This window comes from Limulus polyphemus, unplaced genomic scaffold, assembly GCF_000517525.1.
Source record: "Limulus polyphemus unplaced genomic scaffold, Limulus_polyphemus-2.1.2 Scaffold1946, whole genome shotgun sequence".
Lineage (NCBI taxonomy): Eukaryota > Metazoa > Arthropoda > Merostomata > Xiphosura > Limulidae > Limulus > Limulus polyphemus.
The window spans coordinates 123466-140177 of NW_013667556.1; the positions used below are offsets into that span (position 1 = coordinate 123466).

Consider the following 16712-nt stretch of genomic DNA (forward strand, 5'->3'; position numbering starts at 1 on the left):
TTCAAAGCCAGCCATTTTCATTCATATACTTATCAAGCTTTCTCTGAAACTCACTTTAATTTACAGCCTCCACAACAACCTGTTCCAAAGGCCAACGACCCTGTTAGAAAAATAAAATTGTCTTAAGTGTAGATTACTCTCACCTTGCATAAAATTTATATTTATGTCCCCTAGTCCTGCTATTGTCACTGTTAAATATGAAAAAGAAAAAACAATGATGCATCAACACTACCAATTCCCTTTACGATCTTAAACACCTCAATCAGATTCTTCTAACTTTTCTAAAATAATTTCAGAGATCTTAACCTTTCCTCATATAACAACCCTATGCACAATTCTAGTAACCCTCCTCTGAACCCTTTCCAACAATTCAATGTACTTCTAAGCTAAGGATCCCAAGACTGAACACAATCCTCCTAACCAGTGACATTATAACCTCTTTAGACTGGCATTACTTTAGATACAACCTAGAATTCTATTTGCCCTACAACTAGCAACAGCACACTGATCAATTATTACAAAGATCCCATTCTTTCATAACACTGTAAAGGTTATTCCCATCCAAATTATATTTATAGTTCAAATTATGATAACCCACATGCATTATCTTGCATTTATTATAATTAAAACCCATCTACCATTTATTCGCCCAACTTACTAAATATTCTAAATCCTTTAGTAAAGCAGCAGCATCCTCTTCACAGTTAGCAACACCCAAGACCTTAATATCTTCAGCAAATTTAAGTAATTTATTGACCATTCCTTCATCTGTTTAAGAATCCTTTTTGGTAGTATTAGATTTTACATAATTTTTGAGTTTATTTTAAACAATTTGAATCTCTAGCAATGAATGCGTGAATGTTCCAAAACTAATTTAGAAAGGCTTTCTAGGTTTTCCTTAAAATACTTAATCCTAAAACAACTACTACTCTACGTTTTCTTAATTTTAAAAAGCGTATAAATAAATAAGTAAAGTTAAAACAAAAACAAACAAACTAAAATGGCATAAATCAAATCATATACGAATATGGTTGACCTAAAAGTAAAAGGTTTGATTTGTTATGACTCTTCTTTTCATGTGCATGTACATATTTTTTTTTCTATCTATGATGAACAGACTTGAGAAAGGTATCGGCTAATTCCATTAGATTATAGTTTACACAGCCTACAGAGGAAACTCCAACAATAATGTCACTACAAAGGCTGTAACTGCTCTTTGATTTTCAGGATTACGCCCTCTGGTCTTTGAAATATTAGATTAGAAAACAAATATCGGAAAAAAAAAACACAAAAGATCAGCCGTTTGAAAAAACGAAGAATATAGAACACACGCACACACAAAGGCTGAACAAAACAATTCATGTTATTTTGATTTTTGTATGGAAGATCCAGTTTTAAATGTGAAGCTTAGACTTTTGTCAATATCACTAATATATATTTTTAGTGTTACAAATAACAGACATACTACCTGAATCAATCTAAGCACCAATAAGACTATTAGTTCTGGGTTTGTAATATACCTTGAAGCTCGTGAAAAGTTTCTAAAAAAAGCATTAAGACTGCTAGTTCTGGGTTTGTAAGACCCTAAAGTTCGTGAGCTGTATGTCAAAAAAAGTGCATTTAGACATTGGCTCTGGATTTGTAAGACCAAAAATTCATGAACAATATGTCAGTCACAAGTTAAAGACCACATATGGTCTGAATAGACAATGTTAATATGACAATAAGCACGGACGAAAGGTGTTAAAATACATGACATTATACAAGGAGGGTGTTCTATCAATATTACCTTCTCAGGAATTTATCAGATCTTTCGGTTATTGATTTCAACCTACCGAAAATGATAATTTTCAACTTTAGTTTTATTTGCATCTTTTCTTACATCGTTCTTTAAAGAAATTATGCCTACGTCAATTCCGTTACCTCTGCAGACTTGAAAAACGGTATTAGTACTGATCAAGTAAGAGCATGTATTTTATGAGAATCAATACTATAAGAACAGAATTCAGTTGTATCATATACATACTCAGGAATTATGGTGAAATTTTAAACAAAGCGGAAGGTTAGATTTAAATTCGCCATTTCGAAAAACAAGAAAAAGAATATTGAATCATTAGACTGTACTTTGAAATTTTATACATTGATTTGCTGTTTGGAAAAGCAATTTAACATAGAGTCTTTCATTCCTGGCATTAGTCTAGGATTTTGAAACGAGTACCTTTTTTGTTGAGGCCTTTAAGATGCTATTTACTTGGTTTAATTTTTGTTTCTATATTAAGATCTTGAAAAAGTAGTTTGTATGGTTTGAATGACATTTTCGTGTTGACACGTTAAAGCGCAGTTTGCTTAATTTAATTGACGTTTCTATGTTGAAACGTAAAATAAATATTAACTAACGCAGTTAGTTAGTTATATTATCTTATCTTTCATCCACCAGGTGGCATATTCAGTTATTATTTCCGAGAATGGAAGTACATGCATCAGCTCATCTTCAAAGAATCCTAAACGCATTATTGCTTTTAAACTAAACAGCAGAAAAACAAAAAAAGTTGCATAATGCGCTAAGCCTGAAAGTCTACTAAAATGTCAGATCATACATCTAGCAAGTTGAGTATAGGGCCTAAAAATTTGTTGTTACAGTTAAGTTGGTTTTCTTTCTATTCATATTTGAGTTAGAAAACTTGAAAGAAAATAACATGGTAGATATGAAACCTAATTTAAATAATCAAGAAACAAATACGTCAGTTTTATTAATAAAATTGTTCTTTTAGAAAAAAATTTACCACAAGTACTTGTTTATTCATGATACATTCAACAAAAATATGAAGTCAAAATATTCCTTTTATTTTGCCAGTTCCATGAAATGGGCCTTCTACAGGCAGAGCAAAGGCTTCGAATCTACAATGACACCAGAGACTGTTTTCTGTTTTTTGCTCTGAAACATTAGAAATAACACGTTGAAAGGCACCGTTACCGTCATGAAAGTAAAGAATTTTAGGAGTAAGACTTGAATTAAAGAAAACTTAAAAATGTTATTAATTGCGTTTTAAGTATGGTTAATGAATGTGAATTTTAAATACAAACTTTAGTAACTCATTTGTCGAAAAGAACGGAGATATGTTGTTTTTACATGAAGGTACATTTTTAAATTATTTATAAAATAAATAATCAGTAGTAAACAGCTTTCAGCCTTGATGCTAATTAGATATATTCTTAACTTTCCACTTGAGCAGCAGAGTTGTTTTCGCTCACGCAGACATTCTATTTAAGTAGAATATAGAAGGCTAACAATCAGCTTTAAAATTTGAAGACAACTTATTAAAATTTTCAACAAAATATCCGTAACAGTTATCATCCACATCTCTGTTGTCTTTGTTTTCTAATGTTTCGGCTTCTTCGAAAGCGTTCCTAAAACAAACAAAATGTCTTCAACAATATTCCATAACAAACAGCGATGAGTCAACTATGAATCGTCCATCTCGTCTTCGTGTTCAAAGAGTCACTGTGCATGTCGTTACTCTGTCTGATCACACACACTCGAGATTAGCAACTCCACGGATCAGGCTGGGAAACATCGTTAACAGAATAGCTAATATTGTAAGGAGAAGCCAGGAATGTCGAGAAGACCCGTTGGTGTCGCTGCAAAGACCTGAGACAAAAAATACTGTATGTTGTTATATATATTATTTTTTATCTTTATAGATCTGTTATTGGATGTAAAAAAATACAAAAATTATGAAAAGTAAACTGCAATAAAAAAAGAGGCTGAGGTTAAAGGATAAAATATTCCGAATTAACTTTTCTTTGTATTTCCACACGTTCATCAATGTTATCCGGATATTGACAGAACATTTTACCAGCAGCTGTGATATCTTACCAACCGACTCTGCTAAGTAAAACCTAACACTTCACGGATGTATAGATAGCCTTAGTATGTTATACAAAGTCAAATAATGTTAATACATTAGTCATTTACCGATTCTATTACATCTGGTATGCAAACTTTTGTCATAGTTTATCATGTGTAAAAGTTGATAAAATAACTCAGGCCAATTTTGATATACAATATTTCTTGAGTGAACTTTCAAATTATCTTCAGCTGGGACCAAAAGAGAGTTTGAAAGAAAGCTTGCTCAATAAATTTGATTTATACCCCCCCCCACTGTGGCTCAGGCTCTATAACCCTGAAATTCAAGGTTCAATCACTGCGGTGGCCACAAGACAGACAGTCTACAGTGCAGCTTTGCGTCAGAACAAACGAAACAAATCGATAATATACCTATGTTATAGGTTAAAAACACAATTGTAGGTTTTATTTGTTAACATTCTTACCAGAGCATTCTGCAGCACTTGTACACCCTTACAAGCATAATAAATAAAGAAATGTCTTTCTACTTTGATAGAAAATGTATTGTACAAACACTTAGAAGTAATTCTTGAAAATAGGAGGAAAAGCACTTACTTTATGGATTGAAACAAGATAACACTGCAAGGTTTCTTGCATTATGCGGCAAGCTGAGTGGGATCTCGAAATTGCTATAGTTTTTAGAAAGATTTTAAGACCCGAAGACAGCTGTATACTCATACTGAATCTAAATCTTTAATGTGGGCAAGAGAAAGCTATCCAATGACAGCGTTAGGAATAAGCAGACACTTCACAGCAGTACTCAGGGGAGTAAATGCTTCTTGTTTCATAGAAAGTAGAGATAATCGATTGAAAGCCTGAATAAACTTTCAATATGTACACTAAAAACACATTTTGAGAGAATTTTTTGATATTCTAGTGGAGAAATTGAGTTTTTACAAGGCTTAAATCTATAGATCTAACACATTATATGTGGTTTTACAAGTCTTACGTCTATAGAGCTATTACATTAACCGTGGCTTTACAAGTCAGAAACTTATTGACCTACACATTAACCGTGGTTTTACAAGTCAGAAACCTATTCAACCTAACACATTAACCGTGGTTTTATAAGTCAGAAACCTATTCACCTAACACATTAACCGTGGTTTTACAAGTCAGAAACCTATTCAACCTAACACATTAACCGTGGTTTTATAAGTCAGAAACTTTTTGACCTACACATTAACGGTGGTTTTACAAGTCAGAAACCTATTCAACCTAACACATTAACCGTGGTTTTACAAGTCAGAAACCTATTCACCTAACACATTAACCGTGGTTTTATAAGTCAGAAGCCTATTCACCTAACACATTAACCGTGGTTTTACAAGTCAGAAGCCTATTCAACCTAACACATTAACCGTGGTTTTATTAAGTCAGAAGACCTATTCAACCTAACACATTAACCGTGGTTTTATAAGTCAGAAGCCTGTTAACTTAATACATTAACTGTGGTTTTATAAGTCACAAGTCTATAGATCTAACACATCTAAGTCATTAAGTGTGTATTTACAAGCCTGAATTCTATATATCCAACCTATTAAATATGTTTTAGTAAAACTTAAATATATAGACTAAGTGTGATTTGAAAATCTAAAGGCTATAGATCCAACATATTAACTGTCTTTTACAAGGCTGATTCTATACATCCAACATATTAAATATGAGAAATTTAACGTTTTGTTTCTTTGTTAAAATTTTAGTATTTGATTATTCTAACATTTTAATTTTGTTTCTTTTTTGTATTCTATTTAGACAGGTTGCCAGTTTCATTTCCAAAAAATATTTAAATAATTATTTTCTCTTAAAAATATTTTGGTGTGTAAATTATTTAAATCCGAAATATAAAACATGTTGTGCCTTCAGTCATCAACGTTTTATAAATACAAATAAAACAATACATTAAGTGTTTTGTGATACATAATCTAAATACGTTCACGCATAAATCTGTTGAAAAACTAAGCATAAGAAAAACAGAAATACGATTCGAACAGCTTTTAATATTTTCGAGAAATATCTCGCATAATTTTGAGTGAACTCTTAACAGCTGAACTACCAAAATATGACTACCAGAATATTACAACTATTAAAAAAAGTGTGACTTAAATACGAACTTCAAATACATCTAGAGAGCAAAAATTTCTTTGGACGATACCTTGCAAATACAACTTCTTATGACCTGCACTTAGAGGTCTGGAAATCGTGTGCGATTTTTGTGTGTTTTACGTTTTTTAATTGCTTACAAGTACAATAGTCATATTACTCTTTCCGAATGCCAAGTAACTTCAATCTCGGTTGTATTGATGTAAGACCAGGTTAGAATATATCTACACACGAAACGTTCGTTTGATGCATATGACGTATTTTTCCTGAAAGTATAGATAGCTTCCTGAGTAGCTTTGCACTAAGAAAACAACAACTACAAACACTTTTCCCGAAACTTCATAATTACGTAAATAAATTCAATTATCGAGACTAGATTTAAATGGAATATTTTCAGCCTGAAGATACTTTCGTCCGTTTTCTTGATCACGACCTTGATTAATAAGCGAGAAACTACGAGACTTTTAACCCAAAACAGCTTGTTACAGAAGCATACTTACTTTTCCCACTAAGACTAAAGGCTATGAATCCATCTCTGCCGAGTTTAATATTCCTCAAGCATTCACTTGGACTGCCAGAGAAGCGTAAGGTCTTATCGTCTTCAGTAAATACCTGTAAAGCAATGATATTAGTGATATTATTTTGGGAAAGTAAAAAAATAAAAAACAAATAATCGCTTAGATTGGTGGATACAGTAAGAAAAAATTGCCAAACTGTTTATGCACGACAATTTAATTTTCACAGATAACACATGACTTTCGCTGCAGAAAACAGTAATTTTTATGTGCGTTATGGACAAGAAGAAAAAGTTTGAAACAATCTAACTTGATATGTTGAAAAGTATCTTCATTATTTTCTAGGTATGAGCATAAATACTGGTGATTGACGGGATCGTAGAGATAAGATGATAAGATGGCCATCCTGAATGGTTAACACACAGTTTGAGAACAGAGGTGAGATTTAGCATATATTAATTAATGTTAAATATCAGTAATGTATTGTTAGAAATTCTGGAGTTTTGAAAAAGCTTGTTTCTTATGAAACTTAATATGTGCCATTTTTAAACGTTTATTGTGGTGTTTGCGTTATGAATGGAACTGGAATGAGTCTAACGTAGAATTGTTGTTTGCATTGTGGATGGGACTGGAATGAGTCTAAAATAGGACTGATGTTTGAGTCATGGATGGAACTGGCGTGTGTATAAAGTAGAATTGTTGTTTGAGTCATGGATGGAACTGGCGTGTGTATAAAGTAGAATTGTTGTTTGAGTCATGGATGGAACTGGAGGGAGTACGAAGTAGGTGTGGTGTTTGTATTATGGATGAAACTAGAACGAGTCTAAAGTAGAAGGCGTATTATTAACAGGTTTTAAAAGTTTTGCTCTTTTGCGAAAACTGTTTATGAGCTTAACGCTTCTGATTATTACATTATGCGTTTTATTTTTACATTTAGATAAGATTGATAAATACAGCTGTCTCGTTTTTCTTTTGAAATGTGTCATAAATACAGATATCCCGTTTTTATTTTGAAATATGTTATAAATACAGATATCCTGTTTTTATTTGAACAAGTGTTATAAATACAGATATCATGTTTTTTAAATGTGTTATAAATACAGATATCCCGTTTTTCTTTTTAAATGTGTTATAAATATAACTTTTACATCTTTCTTTTCAAATGCCTTATAAATACAGATATCCCGTTTTCCTTTCAAAAAGTGTTATAAGTACTGCTATTCATTTTTCAGAAGGTGAAAGAAATTGAACTTTTATGTGTACAAGAAGGTTTGTTAAACAATTCCACCAGATGGCGCTTTGTTGGTTGTTAATGGTTTTATATTTTCTTTCATTTGTTTTGAGATCATGAGAGGTTTAATCGTGTAGAAATGACGTATTACTTACCCTAACGTCAACCATACGAATAACCTCAGAGTCTGTTGAAGTTTATTCTGGGTTTGAATTGGTACTCATTTACATACTGTAGCAGAAATGAATTGGAATTTTTCCTTCAGTAATTTCTCTATCATTAAGAAGGTTCAAAGTGAAACGTCGAGCAAAAATTACCAGTATTACTTGTTAGTTATTCATGCGTTCCGTGGGGCGTTAACCTCCAGAAAAAACCGCAAGACGAAACGTTGAGAACAACTAATAATATTACTTGCTAGTTAATCCGAATTTACTATTGTGCTTTCCAGGGTGATAATTTCCAGAAGAAGCCATAAAATGAAAAAGCCGAAAATAACTGATTGTATTGTGTATTAGTTACTTCAAGCCTATTAATGTGCTTGGTAGGGTGTTAATCATATTTACACTTTATCGAATACTACGTCACCTTTACTTTAATGATGACATCATCTCTTATGGTTTGGAAAATATTTTGGTTTTTATCATTTCATTCGAAGTCTTCTTGGGTATTAAATAAGATGTAGATAAATGTATGGTCCCTAAATCATAGGAAGAAAGGAAACGTTCGGTACGTTAGTCCATCATCAAGTGTGATAAATCATAAATCAATAACGCCACTGGACTATAATTACCTAAATCCAAATATATGCAGTTAAATTTGGAGGAAAGTAAGAAAGCTTGGCATTGAGCTATACATATCTAAATCCAAATACGGGCAGTTAAATGTAGGGAAAAGTAAGAAGGCCTAGCATTGAGATATAGATATCTAAATCCAAATACGGGCAGTTAAATGTAGGGAAAAGTAAGAAGGCTTAGCATTGAGATATAGATATCTAAATCCAAATACGGACAGTTAAATTTGGGGAAAAGTAAGAAGGGTTAGCATTGAGCTATAGATATCTAAATCCAAATACGGGCAGTTAAATGTAGGGAAAAGTAAGAAGGCCTAGCATTGAGATATAGATATCTAAATCCAAATACGGGCAGTTAAATTTAGGGAAAGTAAGAAGGCTTAGCATTGAGATATAAATATCTAAGTCAATTTATATATGTATTTACGTACATACATATATATATGTATGTAGAAAGACATATCTCAAAACAATTGCGTGAAAATTGAAGCATATCTTTTTCTGTTCTTTCAGCCCTATCGTTCGTTAATAACTATTAAAAATGAAGTTTAAGAAGAAAATTTTGACTGATGTATTTTTGGATCATATACATATAGCCTTTTAAAACTTTTGTTGCATAGAATTTGGATTTGGCTTTCATTAAAACAATTGTTATAATTGACAGAATTTTTGAAACTTTTTAAAAGTTTTAGAGTTTACAGATCCACCTAAAAATTTCTTCTTATAAATAAAATTAAATAAGAAACTAACGATGATCCTAATCTCATTATAACTCAATTTGTTGTATATCAATCAGCTAATAATTTAAAAATGAAGAAGACTGAATTAACAAAATAAACATAATCAGTATCTAGACAGAAAAACAAAACAATGATAACGTCGTAGTCGTTTTGAACCGAGTGTGAATCGAACGAGCGAAGTTACCAGAATTTCAAATAAAACGCTCTACGTTGAAGAACGAATTTTAAACATCCTTTAGTTTTATTTGATTGTTAAGTCAAGTGCAATATGATAAGCATTGTTTCTTGAACTAATTCAGAATACATGGATTAAGTACATAGCTATGAAGGGCTATGATGTTGTTGTTGTTGTTTTTTGGATTTCGCGCAAAGCTACACGAGGGCTATCTGCGCTAGCCGTCCCTAATTTAACAGGGTAAGACTAGAGGGAAGGCAACTAGTCATCACCACCCACCGCCAACTCTTGGGCTACTCTTATACCAACGAATAGTGGGATTGACCGTCACATTATAACGCCCTCACGGCTGAAAGGGCGAGCATGTTTGGTGTGACGGGGATTCGAACTCGCGACCCACGGATTGCGAGTCGAGCGCTCAAACCACCTGGCCATGCCGGACGAAGGGCTATGAATACAATTAACCTAAAGAGGTCTTTTGATTTTCTACGAAGCTGATAAGAAAAGGACGTTTAGTTATTGATGCTATAATTTATTTAACACCGAAGAAAACCGATATTTGTGTTTTAAAAAAATATGTATGTTTAGTATGACATATTGATGTACATAAACACATGTAACAAATTATGATTATCGCAGGTAGGAAACTACGCTTTGATTGTGGTCTTGCGAATCTAATGTCTTCTTCGAACCGCGCTGTTAAGGTACAAGCAAGGCTGTTTTCTTAAATTATGAATAAACGTTGATAAACATAATAAAGAATGAGGTAACATTTGACGGTTTTATATTGCTTAAAATATCTAAAATGAATGTTATCAAGATAGTTCAGTTAGATTGTACAAGAAGTTTAGCATTACAGATCAAGGCGAAATCTAAGCGTTGTCCGTAAAACAGGAAACTGGAAGTAGTAACGGAAGTCAGATGCTTGTTGGCTTATCTAGGGTTAGCTGTTATAGAATGTATACTGATAGGACGAAATAAGAAAGAAAATATGAGGAATTATGAGGGATAAAATGAAATAAGATAACTATGTCTCATTACTGGACGAAAGTACGCGTCAAGATATCGAAATAGCAAGGTTATTTAAACCAGATTGATAAAATTACAGCCAGAAATAACAAGACTTTATGGATAGCTTCTACATCATATTTAAAACCACAAACTGACTTCTAGACGGAGAAAAGTTTTGACGAGAAATAACTTACAATACAGTATCGTCTTCTGGTCCTGAGTGCACTTGCAATGAGATAATACGTTTCATTTTCTCTCCAGCTACCATGGCATTGGAAACCTGAGAAAAAGATAAATCAACTGAATCTCGACTCCTTACTTTTACATCTTACTTATTTTTATCTTAATTACGATCTATGACTATGTAAATCAAGTGAAAAGTCAGTAAAATCCACTAATAACTAATAATGAGAAGAAAGAGGTCGATGGTGGTTATTCATCGTCGAGATAATGAAATGCTTAGTTTTTTTTTATAAAAGATCACCACCAGCCAGATACATTGTATATTTTTGAAAAAGATACATTTTAATCTTTATATATTTATAAGTAACCAGATATTTATAAGTATTTAATAAAATAGTAAAATGCACGCATATGTATTTTTCTTTCTACATAGAAACCTACTGCCTTCAGAAAAGTTACCGTAACATTGTACTTTAAAGAACCTGCAGCCATTTTTTTTTTTGTTGTTTGTTAAATTTTGCGCAAAGTTATTTGAACTAACCGTCCCTAATTTTCAAGTGATAGGCTAGAAGGAAGACAATTAGTCAACACCACCCAATGCCAGCTCTTGGGCTCTTTTTACAAATGAATAGTGAAATTGAAGGCCACATTATTATTCCCCTACGGCTGAAAGGGTTAGCAAATTACGAGTCGAGTGCCATAACCATCAGACTATGCCAGATTAGTTAGTTCGATAGTTTGAAGTTAAGCACAAAGCTACACAATGGGGTATATATGCTCTGCCCACCAGACCGTTGTAAATCCGCAGACATATCGCTGTGCCACTGGGGGGGGGGGGGCTCCATGCCAGGCCACGCAGTCATGGGAAATTATTTATAGTGAAACAATCTAAATTTAAATTAATTAGATATATTTCCGTATGATAAGTTTGGATTATTCCCAGGAGCTATCTTCATGTAACTTTTAAACAAACTTACAATCAATTTTGGATATCAAATAAAAAATGCTGTTGTATCATTGTATGGGAATAAAAATCCTCAATTAATAAATATCTTCTTTTTTTTTAATTTTACTTTTATAAATAGAGAATTCAATCCGTATGTGTATGTTCATGTATTTTTAAAAATATAAAGCTAACTTCTATTCTTAACGATGGTAATAATGAAATTTTCACAAGGTTGTGAAAAGAGTAATGCAAGGAAGATTTTATCAAATGTGCAATGACTTTCTGCGGTTCTCTGTTGAACTTGCTGTGAAAACGTAGATCTGTCTCTTTGATACACAAGGCTTGTCTGAACTTAAAGTAAACACATTTTCAATCTAAACGACTCGCAGACAAAACAACCAAGCCACAGACTTCTAGGTTTAGATAATAGCACCCCTCATTCTAAGATGCTGAACACAGCGAGAATAATGAATTATAAGCGCTCACCGCTTACACGGCTACTCTCAATCGAACAAAGAAACATACCTTAACTATTGTAACGCGTTCAAATCTAAAAGTGTAACCGGTGTTAATAGTCAGAGTATAAGCTCGAACCTTGGACCTTCCAATTTGCTACTCGGAACTCTAACTAAGAGGCCACATACGGCCGACAAAGAAAGTCACAACTTTCTAATTTTAAATTTAAAAACGTAGTTGATTATAAAGAGGGAGATACGGGAATTTGAAAGGAAAGAAATCGTTTATTATTTTAAAAACTAATTAGCACCGTCCATTTTACTCTACTTGATATTCTGTTGATATATCTTTTAGACCGTTAACGTTATTGAATGTAAAGCGGAAACCCAACATTTCTGTTTTAAAGCCAATTTTAGTAATTAAATTTTTTCTCCCCCCAGTGGTTTTTGCAGTACGTCTGATGGTTTATAACGCTAAAAACTGGGTTTCGATACCCTTGGTGGGAACAGTACAGATAACCTATTGCGAAACTATGTACTTAACGAAAACAATTTTTTCTTGCAGCGGATGGGCGTACTTTTCCTTCAAATGTCATTTGTTGTTTAAATAATTAAAACCCATAATTAAATATATTATTTGTTTGTTTTTTAGAGCAAAACCACATTGGGCTATCTGCTGTGTCCACTATGAGAAACGAACCCCGTATTTTAAGTTGTACCTCTTTTAGACTTACCGCTGTCCCACCGAAGGGCTCAAGTATGCTAACTTATAAAACTGATTAATCTTTCATTGTTTTAGAGCACAGTAATCCTACATTTTCTAACAACTCATGAACTCTTTAAATAATCGTAAGGTTAAGAGTTTACTAAGTTATTTCTCAACAGTTATTTCACTAGGTAAAGTTTTTTTTACTAACTTTCCCACGTTTTCATACAGTACCGAATCATAATGAATTAAAAATGATCATTACGTCATTATTTTACACAATGAAGAAAGGAATACACATTGATCTGTTTAAAATTTTGGTAATAGGGGGAGTTAAATATGCTTCACTTCACCACAAGTTCCACAAAAGGTTTTTGTGACTATGGAAACATGAAAAGGAATGCGAGTTAGTGTCCAAAGACTTGATCAAAATTGTGAACTTACAACATGAAAAGGAATGCGAGTTAGTGTCCAAAGACTTGATCAAAATTGTGAACTTACAACATGAAAAGGAATGCGAGTTAGTGTCAAAAGACTTGATCAAAATTGTGAACTTACTTCACCACAAGTTCCACAAAAGGTTTTTGTGGCTATAGAAACATGAAAAGGAATGCGAGTTAGTGTCCAAAGACTTGATCAAAATTGTGAATTTACAACATGAAAAGGAATGCGAGTTAGTGTCCAAAGACTTGATCAAAATTGTGAATTTACAACATGAAAAGGAATGCGAGTTAGTGTCCAAAGACTTGATCAAAATTGTGAACTTACAACATGAAAAGGAATGCGAGCTAGTGTCCAAAGACTTGATCAAAATTGTGAACTTACTTTTAGCGCTCCTTTCAGTCGAACATTCGCTGAGAAATTCAAGACGATCATTTGCTCTACACCCAGATTCTAGATGTTCGGAACAGAAAGTGTTCTTTAAATCATCGGAGACAAATTTGGCCATCTGGGGTTGAGAAGATTGAATCATATATCTCCCTACCAGAGGACATTCTTCTGTTGAAGGAGCCGATGCTACAAGAATTGAGATAGTGAGATTTTACTATTTAAAAGTTTGAAGTATTATTAATATTGAAACTCACCTACTGTTAATACTACACTAATCCACTGTCATCACTACCATGATATATTGTCAACATTACACTCATCCACTTTCACCACTACTATCATCTATTGTAAACACTACACTCATCCACTGTCACCACTACTATCATCTATTCTCAACACTACGCTCATCTATTTTCAACACTACACTCATCCACTGTCACCACTACTATCATCTATTCTCAACACTACGCTCATCTATTTTCAACACTACACTCATCCACTGTCACCACTACTATCATCCATTTTCAACACTACACTCATCCACTGTCACCACTACTATCATCTATTTTCAACACTACACTCATCCACTGTCACCACTACTATCATCTATTTTCAACACTACACTCATCCACTGTCACCACTACTATCATCTATTTTCAACACTACACTTATCCACTGTCAAAAGTGCACTCGACAACATTAACCATTACGCTTATCCATTGTCAACAATATACTATCCCACTTTAGCGGTATACTCATTTGCATTCAACAGTACACTCATTCTTTTGAACGGTGTACTTGTCTACTAATAGCAGTACACTTGTGCACTCACACACTCAACAAAACGTTGATCCAAGTAAAGAATTCCACGTAATCTCATTCGCAATGTACTTATCGACACACAAGTCTAGGGTCAAAGTAAAGTTTTATTTTTACGTAATCATTTTTATTATTGACGCCATCTTGACTACTGACCTTCACTCAAAATAACCACATATATTTTCACTTTACAACATGTGGAACTACTCAAAGATGTTATCTGCCAGGTTCTCATTTTCTAGACTCACAAATTAAAACTAACGAAGGTTTTAAGTAAAACCATGAAATTCAACATATGCACCTACGGGAATTTCTCCAATCATTAAGCATTAGTCAGTGTAATTAAACTGCATATTCTGAGTATTAAATAAACCTATAATTATTTGTCCTGTACAGCGAGTGAGCACCAGACCTATTTTCTCCCACTACTTCTCTCTTTTTATTCTTTTTATTAATCTACGCATGCATTGAGACACTTGCAATTATATGTTTAACATAAATATTACTTACACGTAAGTGTTGTAAACTGATTATAATTATATGTTTAACATAAATATTACTTACACGTAAGTGTTGTAAACTGATTAGTCCTGGGATTAAAATAGGTAGAGCTGCAAGCATCTGTCGGGCGAGACCTCATTTCACCTGTTTGTAGGAACACATGAAACATGATAGGTTGTTTATCATTCTTATCAAAAACAACATGGTAATTACAGTCACAAGCTAACCTATACTTACTGTTGCAAGTCTTTCCACTGGTTCTAGAATTCTAAGGATTCGTTTCACGAGTCAGGCTAATCTCTCGTGTTTGTACTTCTTATCTGGACACAGTTTGTATATGATTTCAACGTACACACATATAACAATATAGTGTGAATTACACAAACTATTTTGAGAATTTCTTAGCCATTTATACCAAATTATTTAATTAACCCAGAGTTTCACCCGTTCAACTCTAGCCTTGAATATGCATCTGTTGATCTATTCAACAAAATATCTAAGCTGCTACTAACATTCAGCTGACAAATCACACAGACATGTAATTTATGGTGTAGAGTTTCTGTCCTAGCAATTACAGGGACCTACATGAACTCTCTTGACTGGTACGTTATAATGCAAGATATTTTTAAAATCACAGCAATAAGTCCGCTAACTAAAACTTTTCACGATTTGCAATTACACGAGCTAAGATGAACTGAAAACAGAATGTTATCAACAGATTTGGTGTGGTTATTATTAAGCACAAAGCTACACAATAGACTATTCGTGATCTATCCACGACTGGTATCGAAACCCACTTTTTAGCGTCTCAAACTTGCAGAATTACCGCTGCGCCACCGTTTTCAACAGAAACTATAATTGTATTAAACTTACAAGAGCGTTGACAACCAACGTCACTAAACGTGGCACAAACCAGTTAAGACTGGATAGAATTTACTGCAGGATCGAAAGTGTTCAAGTTTATAAATTTGTTGAAGAAAAATTTTGTATTTTACAGAAGACATCTTGAATTCAGCGACAGGTAGAGGGAGCGATCCTAAATTACTATTAAACTTTATTAAACAGCATACATTTTTACCACGTGACAAACGTTGTTGATAGTATTATGAATATTTAGCAATGTTTGATGAAAAGCATTGTACTAGAGTAATTAAACAAAGTGCCTTATAAGTGCTGAGATAACATCAGTTCCCTATAGACAGGATTAAATGTTAAATTAGATGTTCCTTAATCAGTAGAAATCTTACATTTCGTATAAAAAACAGACAGTAAATCAATAGTTAGTTTTAAAACTAAGTCGTTGGCTCAGTAGAAAAGTATAATACACGTTTTTCAAAACGTTAAGGTACAGTCTTTAAAGCATTTAAAAATAATTAAAATTAACACGAAATGCCACTTGTGTTCCTCTAGTGATAGCTATTAAATACCTTTCTTTATTAATCTGGTGGTTTCAGTGTAGCTATTAAATACCTACTTTATTAATCTGCTGGTATTAGTGAAGCTATTAAATACCTTTCTTTATTAATCTGGTGGTTTCAGTGTAGCTATTAAATACCTTTCTTTATTAATCTGCTGGTATTAGTGTAGCTATTAAATACCTTTCTTTATTAATCTGGTGGTTTCAGTGTAGCTATTAAATACCTTTCTTTATCAATCTGGTGGTTTCAGTGTAGCTATTAAATACCTTTCTTTATTAATCTGGTGGTTTTAGTGTAGCTATTAAATACCTTTCTTTATTAATCTGGTGGTTTTAGTGTAGCTATTAAATACCTTTCTTTATTAATCTGGTGGTTTTAGTG

General features: G+C 33.0%; 1 protein-coding gene across 1 annotated transcript in view; it reads right to left on the minus strand.

Annotated features, from left to right (window-relative positions):
- Positions 1-2846: 2846 nt before the first annotated feature.
- LOC106465445 overlaps positions 2847-16712 on the minus strand; it is a gene marked incomplete at its 5' end in the record, with an annotated part of 76440 nt that continues 62574 nt past the window's right edge. Inside the window, 5 exons of the mRNA XM_022393350.1 lie at positions 2847-3649; positions 6511-6622; positions 10667-10752; positions 13588-13779; positions 14977-15057. Coding sequence (XP_022249058.1) covers positions 3528-3649; positions 6511-6622; positions 10667-10752; positions 13588-13779; positions 14977-15057 — 593 coding nt within the window. The remainder of the gene's footprint in view (positions 3650-6510; positions 6623-10666; positions 10753-13587; positions 13780-14976; positions 15058-16712) is intronic.